Below are 8,065 nucleotides of genomic sequence, written 5' to 3' on the forward strand. Positions count from 1 at the left end.
TTCGAGTTACTCAAGAAAAAAGTGAGCGACTACCTATTCCTATTCGCTCGCTCTAGCTCGTGTCGATTAAATCCGAACAGACGTAGTACTTTGCAGGGGACTGTTTCTCACTTGATGTACAGGATTGTCCGACCGGGCGTTGCGGTTCATGTGGTTTTGTTTTAGTTGTTGAATCATGTCAATGTACGGAAAGAGACACACGATCAAATGTGTCCTTCCTGTTGTGCTCTTTTATTTCATTTCATTTGCCCACGGTTTTCTCGATGTTTGACATAGTTTTTTCAATTCCAATGAAAAATACACAACATTTTATTATTGCTTTGTCTATGTTCAGAACTTCAAATGAATAAGGAACTGTACTCCAGCAGCACAAGCACACCATAGTACCAGGTCACAGCCGTTTCTTTCCGATAATGTTGGAATGAAAGTTAAGATCAGTGTTCAATTGTGCAACTGTTACGAGAGATCGCCACATATCCATTCATTCCGTATTTTCAGTGAAGTTAGAGAACAACAACGATCAAGCTAGCATCAAGTAAGACAGATACTCATATTCCAGCACACAAAGAATCAAGAGTTGATGCAACAGCTGCCTTATATAAATAGTTGGTTTGTATAAATATGTTCTCTTCGAATAATATACTCTAAGCAACAAACATCAGGTATCACAAATGGAAAAAAGAATTCACAATGTCCGCTGCAGGTTTCGTGGAGTCTTCACGGTTTGTGGTTCTCAGCAGCAGGGGCGACAAGGATACTAACAAACATGGGCATAATTCAGATAAACTCGTCTTCATCTACAACAAAAAATCCCATCTAACCCCCTCCGGTATTTACACGAGGGGGGCAGATATCAAGTGAATCTCTTCAATGCCGATCAGCAGTTGACGCCGCACTGCCCCAAGGCGACGGCTTTCTGGGTGTCGGAGATGAAAGGGTCGATCTTCACCCACAAGAGGGAGAAGATGGACGCAAGCAGAATGGACCAAACAATGACGATAGTCGGCGTGCGGTTCTGCTTTCCCATGAGACCCTTGAGGAAGGGGTAGAGATGGAGGATCACCCAGATGGAGAAGAAGAGCTTTCCAAAAAGTGGACCCCAAGATTGGTAACCGCTGTTGATGGCGTATGATATACCGGCCACCATGCCCACCAGGTTAATCACCAGGACGGTGGTAGGAGGGATGAGGAGACTGGTCCACTTGAACACATATAGCTCAGCAAAGTCACCATCCTCATCGTTTGCCTTGGAGGTAACCGTGAAGTTGGTGTCAATCCCGGCCAACACTTTGAGCAGACCCTGGAACACCGCGAATAAATGGGCAGATGTGCCACCAATAACCCAGAACTGCTCGTTTCTCCACCAATCCTCAATGCCAACACCACTCCACTGGAGCTCCAATATACCGGTGGCCATAATGGACGCAAACATGAGAATAAAGAACAGCCCAGCATAATTACTGATCTGCATATCAGAAAATTATAAGAATGTCAGAAAATTTGCCGCTGGCAAAAGAGGGTTTTAGCAATGCAGAGATTTTAACTAGAAGAACAGATGCCCAAGTAGAAACCATGATCAGACAAAACAATGTCAGATCGTGGTCAGTAACAATATAGTGCGAAAAGATTTCTCATGACTAACCTCAGGAATGATAAATTTGTTGGTGAGGAGACAGATAGCAGGAAGCACACAATAGGCGATAAGTGGAAGGGATGTTATTGGATAAACAATGGTGTTGATGTAAGCAAATCTCTCCAGAAGTTTCAACCGCCCACCATAATTATACCAAATAGGACAATGTCTGCTAAACAGAATTTCAACTGACCCAAGAGCCCAACGGAGCACTTGATTAAGACGGTCAGAAAGATTGATTGGCGCAGAACCCTTGAAACAAGGCCGTGATGGCATGCAGTAGATTGATATCCAGCCTCTGGTGTGCATTTTAAACCCAGTAAGAATATCCTCAGTAACTGAACCATAGATCCAGCCAATCTGAAATAATTAGAGAAAATCTCACTCAGTCTTCTATCTCTGCATAAAACAAAAGAACAAGGGAAACTACTATTGTCCAACTAACCTCTTTCCCCCATTCGGTCTTGTCCTCATATCCACAGCTGATGACATGGATGGCTTCCTTTAGTAGGGATGCTGGGTTTGTTGAAGGTGGTATACCTCCTTGAGTCATGAAGGTGGATGCCGTAAATATTGGAGACTGACCAAAGCGTTTCTCCAATTTCTTCTGTGACATAAGCATCGATCTTTCATCCTCATAACCTGGTGAGATTCAGGAATAGTAATTAGTTGATGCCAGTCATAACTCAAAATCTAAGGAATTATTGCGACTAAAAAGTAGAGAACAGACAGAAGCACATTGTTTTAGCGATGCAGTATACACAATGCATGTTATAAGATGCCAAGACTGGAAGTAAAGTTGTACAAAGCACATACCTTCAATGCCCTCTTCTATATCTTCCATGTTGAAGATGGGAGCTGAAGACTCGGTTCTCTTCATCATACGGTTTTTATTATCCATATAACTCTTATTCTTCTTCTTTCTGCCACCGCAGAAGCTCTTAACAATAAAGTTAGGTTCCAAATCAGCTTCAGTTAATACAGGATCATATCCATACAGGGCCTGCCTATTGAAACAGCATCCTGTCCCCACATACATTGGACCCTGAATGCCGTCTAAACCTTTCATGTTGATCTGCAAAGTGGAAAACCATGTAAGACAAGAAAAAATGTTGTGATAATGATCAGTTGAACACAAGCACCACCAGCCTTACATCAAAGAAGACTATGTTGCGATTAGCATATCGATCGTGCAAGTCAATGCCATCAAATCTTTGTGGAAATTGAACATAGCAAGTTTTTCTTCCTAGTGCAGGATCCATCATGAAGCACATTGCTTCTCTAAGAGCTTTGCTGCTATTGAAGTAGTGATCACAATCCACATTAAGTAGATAGGCACCATTTGTCAGCACAGCAGACACGCGAATCTGACAACCAGCAAAAGGTAATCATATAATTAGTAAGGAACCAGATAAAAACGATGTACTGAACGAAGTGAACTTTGTGGAAGAGAACACGTACCAGTGCATTCATTGCACCAGCCTTCTTGTGATGCTGGAAGCCTGGCCTCTTTTCACGAGAGACGTACACAAGTCGTGGCAACTCATTTCCCTCAGTGTCAAGGCCACCACTGTGCCCCAGGAACACCTGAATTCCCAAAAAGAATGTTTAATACATTGGCTTCAGATTAAATGTCATCATTTTTAAGGGACGGCAGCATAAATGTAAAAGGCACCTGAATCATTCCAGGATGGTCTCTGGGGTTATTCCCAGGCCAAGCAGTGCCATCAGCCATGGTCCAGCCCTCTTCAGGTACTTTCTGAGCTTTGGCAACAAGGGCATTGATTCTTATTTTAAATTCTTCATATTCTCTCTGAAACAAAGAATGACCCGAAGTTAAAACCCACGCAGAACTGGGGTAACATTATTCTAAACATGTGGTTTGTAACTTACCTTCATTGATCGTCTTTCTTTAACAAAAGAAGGCTGGATTTTGTCCTTTAGGTAATCTATTTTTTGAGCAAAGTAAAACTCTGGAGCCCTTGGTTCAATGTTGTGCTTCTTGCAGAAGGGAACCCACTTCCTAGCGAATTCTGCAGTTTCTGAGAGTGACTCAAACGACAACATAGCCGAACCATCATCAGAAACATAGCATGACACTTTGTCAACAGGGTAATCCACAGCAAGAATGGACAGAACAGTATTTGCTGTGATCAGGGGAGGTTCCTTCAGTGGATCCACTGTACTGACAAAGATATCAATCGGAGCCAGCTGTGATGGCTCTCCCTCCCTATCATACCTACAAAAGTATTTGAACACCTCAGGACACATGATGTTTAAAGCAAGGATGTTCCAGTGCCCAAAACTCTGAATAATTGTACACCCATTATTGTAACTTACCTCAATGCAAGCCTGTCAAGGTATGTTTCCCGGTTGATCGGATACCATTTTGGGAATTGATCTAGAAGCCAAGATAAGGCAAACCAAATCTCACAAATAACAGACACTAGCCATAATCCATAAGCATCACGCACTGGATGGGAGACACGATATTGGAAGAAGAAGCATAGGATGATAAGCCGGAGAATGATCACTATCCGGTAAAGGTTGAGCTGGTTTGAAGGAATAGGAACTATGCGGCTCATAGGTAGACGTGCATCATCAACCCTGCCAGAAACAGAAGTACAGATACATCAATATCATGAAAACAAAATTTACAGTAGACACCAAACTGCAGCATACTACAGATAAAGCTATCTAAAATAGTCATTGAGAAAGGTTGTGCGTACATTTGCATATCTTCGCCATTAGAGCCAGTACCCTCCATGTCTCCACCTCCTCTTGCATCTGGATACTTATTATTGGCCACCTGCATCATACTCTTGTCCTGTTTAACCCTCCAGCTCTCGACTCTTTCCTTCCAGTCAACACTATTGAGTCCATAAGAGTTCAAGTCCTTGTTGGGGTCCACAATCCTCACAGGAACTGAAATCATAGCAGAGAAATGTTATCACTTTTCATCCAATGAGCACATAAGTTCTCCAAGCGAAGTGTTTATGAAAAATGCTTGAAAGAAGGTGATTCACGATGATTAAGACAATACCTGGCACACTTGGATCAACATAGCTTGATGTTGGGCTGCGGATAGAATGGCGATCAGGGGAAGCATCAGGGATCTCTCCAGAGATCTGAAAAAAAAAAAGTATCAATGTGTTATGCAATGAATTCTTACAGAAACAAGATCACTTTCAGCAACGCAGGAAAGAATCTAGCCTGTCAATGACTAAAGAAAAATGACCTGGTGTCCACTTGTGAGGCGAGGAATGCGATGATGCGGTTCATGGCGTGAGGACGAAGACAGATCAAGGTCTTCTCCTTGGCCGAGCTGCCACTCTGGACCTTTGCCGTTGTCCTGCTTGTAGTTGAACTCGTTGTCGAGATCATCGACGTCTTCTTCCTCCTCATCTCCCTGAACCCGGGGGCTACCTGAATTTCGCCCACGGCAGAACAGGTGCCATATACATCAGTTACCACCACCATTTATAAAGAAGACTACGAGAAGATGGCGATGTGCAATTTTATACGCCGAGCAACAAGCATGGCCACTAGTACACTATGGCATTGGGTCATATAGATTATGCAGGTGTCTCTCTCATAGGAAGCGAACAAGTATTATGAAGAAACGAACCTTTGAGCCTCTTGTATCTGGTCTTGCACTGAGGGCAGCACTTGTTCCCTTCCTTGCGCTCGTACTCGTAGCAAGGGCGGCAGACCGGGAAGGCGCACTCGTTGCAGGCAACGAAGACATCGCCGGTGGCCGTGACCCCCACGGCGTCCCCGCATATCTGGCATACAGCCGTAGCTTTCGGCTGCTTACCCTGCACCCGCAAGATGTAGAAAAAGGTCAGCACATAGCCATACAGAATCACACAGCTAGTTAGCAGGCACAGCAATTCCCCCTTCAGCAAAAATCGATCGGCAATTGGGCATTTGCTCGGCTTAAAGTTCAGGATACGATCCAAATGTCAGGAATGTTGGCGGATGAGCATTACTTGCATGGTGTGAAGGTGAGGTATGTCCATGAGTGACTGCTAAAATGCACACGGTGGCTACTAAACATCAGTGATGTGATGCCATTCTAAGGAACAGTTAGGCTTGGGTTGAATTGCAAGGGGATGTCTGAAGTCTGAACCGGGTAATAACCCCCCAAGCTGGGAACAATTCCGACCGGGGCCTAGAGTCCTAGATCCAGCGCGACCTAGATCCACCGACGCACCAGATCCACCTAAACCTCGCGCACGCACGCGCGCGGCATGAGGCGGGAGCCGTGACGAACAGAAATGGCACCGACAAATTGGCACTACGGCAGGACGGGATAGGTAGAGGCTTACCGGAGCGGGCGCGTCGCCGTCGTGGCGAATCGTGACGAACTCGTTGCGGTTGTGCGAGCCCGCGACCATCCCGGTGTTGGCCGCCATGTCGCGCCGCCGTCAGACGCCGGTGACGGAGGCAGAGAGAGAGAGAGGGAGTGCGAGCGAGGCACCCTAGATCGGAGAGGCCGCGGTGGAGATCGCCACCATTCCCAGATCCCACCGGCGCGGGAGCTCTGCCTCTCTCGCTAGCTCGCTGCTGCTGCTCCGTCTCCCCCTCCACTCCCTCTCCTCTTCTTACATACGCGCTCGCTTGGCTCGAGTGGAGTCGCCTTCCCCACCGGCTACCGCCGGTCGCCCGGTCGCGACCCTCTCCCAGCCGTCGGATCTCGCGCGGGATGCATCTGAGCCGTCGGATGGGGAAGGGGTGGGAGCGCGGACGTCCCCGTCGCGGCGCTGGGCACAGGCTGGAGGCACGCAGACGGTGGGTCGGGTGACCGGCTGTAGCCGTTAGATGTGTCGGCGCCTCCAAGGGCGGACCGAAATGCCCCCCTACCTGCCGCTCCTTTCCTTCTCACCCAGTGACCTTTTTTTGGCTGGTTTTGTTTACCTTTTGTTTATTTTTTGAGGGGAGAAAACAGGGAAATGCCATGTGCACCATGCGTGTTGCATGTTAGTTGGCATCAAATCGATGGGTTTGTTATTGGGGCAGGATCGACGGAATTGTGCGCAAATCATAGAGTTACCATTGCCAACCATTTTATATATGGAAAGTAATTCGGAATTTAGAGGCCAACGGTAATATTTTCAGTTTTCTTTAGTTTGTTTCCTTTTTCGATAACGAAAAGAACAAGCAATGCAAAATTTGAACTACACGAAGTTGATCTTCCGGCAAACGCCAAATAATAGCCATATTTTGTCAAGCTTTGATGAACTCCTTAAATCTGAAAGGGACATGAAGAAATACTTAGATATCCTCCCTTTCTAGTTTACACTCCATTAGTCTATTTTCTGAGCTAATCAGTCTCTTGCGCAAATTGACGTGCCTGGCCTACCTAACACTCATGTTAGACAATTATTTCCCCTGCTTCCATCTGATCTACCGACAACTAGACATGATAATGATATGCATAGCAATTTTTGGGGCGATTTTATATGATCTTTCTACCTTTTATATGCTCTACACGAGAAATGTATAAATTAATATGTACTCAAAAAAGAAGTAGTTCTTCAATTTTAAACAATTTTTTGCAACAAATCGATGAATTGGACTATTCTTTATATTCTAAAAGGTTTAAACCACGATTCTAATGTACTCATCACAAGCTTTTTTTGACAAAAGATTTGCTCAAGGAAAAAACCTAATTATTCTACTCGAAGTAAAAAAAACAGGAATGCAAAGCAGCTTAAGAAAAACCTTACCACTAATTTCGTTAACAAAATATAAAAGTATATGGCATAAAAATATACCATCGAATTCATTTTTTAAATATGTTTCCAATGGCAGTATAATTTTCATAGCATATAGTTCATATTTTGTTGACCAAATAAATAGCACGCACGCCTATTAACCTGATCGGAAGGAGTAGTAGAGGTAAAATAGATGACGGTAGTTCAGTCAATGAAACAACTACAATTCCGCAATGCCCTTTTTGGGTACAGTAGATTCCACTCTGGTTTTTTACATAAAAGTAAAATACCACAATATCCTATATTTCAGGGAATTCTAAATTCATCCGAAAAATCGTGGTTGACACGTGAGAAGCTAAGTGGAAAATAAACAGCCAATTTGTGTTTTCGCCATGGAGCACCCCTCCGTGCGCACGTGAAATTATGCAGCCAGAAAAGCCAGCTCCAAAACGCACATGAAAAGAAGGAAAAACAGAGCAATTTCTTGGAAGCCACCGGTGTGTGTGGCTTACTGTGTGCAACCGTGTAGTGTGCACTTACGCAGTGTACGCAGTGCGATGCAGCCCAGCTGGCTCGTCTAGTGCTTTGCCATTAAACTAAACCATGTCTGGTAATCCGTTCTTGTCCCAATAATGGCGGTTGGGGTGCCGCTGTCAATGGCCGTCGGTGGCCTATTTCTATACTCTTTCTTCTCCCCTGTCCCTGGTCTAAC

General features: G+C 44.8%; 1 protein-coding gene across 1 annotated transcript; it reads right to left on the bottom strand.

Moving 5' to 3' along the window:
• Positions 1–572: 572 nt before the first annotated feature.
• On the bottom strand, positions 573–6,181 carry LOC124648867 (probable cellulose synthase A catalytic subunit 1 [UDP-forming]). Its single transcript, XM_047188559.1, has 14 exons — positions 5,965–6,181; positions 5,262–5,451; positions 4,872–5,059; positions 4,677–4,761; positions 4,363–4,558; positions 3,974–4,240; positions 3,527–3,872; positions 3,309–3,446; positions 3,095–3,220; positions 2,788–3,000; positions 2,450–2,708; positions 2,079–2,275; positions 1,643–1,993; positions 573–1,465 (listed from the first exon to the last, which is right to left on the bottom strand). The coding sequence occupies exons 1-14, from the start codon at positions 6,049–6,051 to the stop codon at positions 878–880; spliced, it is 3,231 nt and encodes a 1,076-aa protein (XP_047044515.1). The 5' UTR covers positions 6,052–6,181; the 3' UTR covers positions 573–877.
• Between the last annotated feature and the right edge of the window lie 1,884 nt (positions 6,182–8,065).

This window comes from Lolium rigidum, chromosome 4 (genome assembly GCF_022539505.1).
Source record: "Lolium rigidum isolate FL_2022 chromosome 4, APGP_CSIRO_Lrig_0.1, whole genome shotgun sequence".
Taxonomy (NCBI): Eukaryota; Viridiplantae; Streptophyta; class Magnoliopsida; order Poales; family Poaceae; genus Lolium; species Lolium rigidum.

Bases quoted from the DNA above. Each gene is read 5' to 3' on its own strand.
- LOC124648867 (XM_047188559.1), bottom strand. From the start codon at position 6,051: ATGGCGGCCAACACCGGGATGGTCGCGGGCTCGCACAACCGCAACGAG. The intron at 4,241-4,362 runs GTACGCACAACC...TGTTTCTGGCAG, and splicing joins AATGGCGAAGATATGCAAAT to GGTTGATGATGCACGTCTAC. The intron at 1,994-2,078 runs GTTAGTTGGACA...TAATTATTTCAG, and splicing joins AGACCGAATGGGGGAAAGAG to ATTGGCTGGATCTATGGTTC.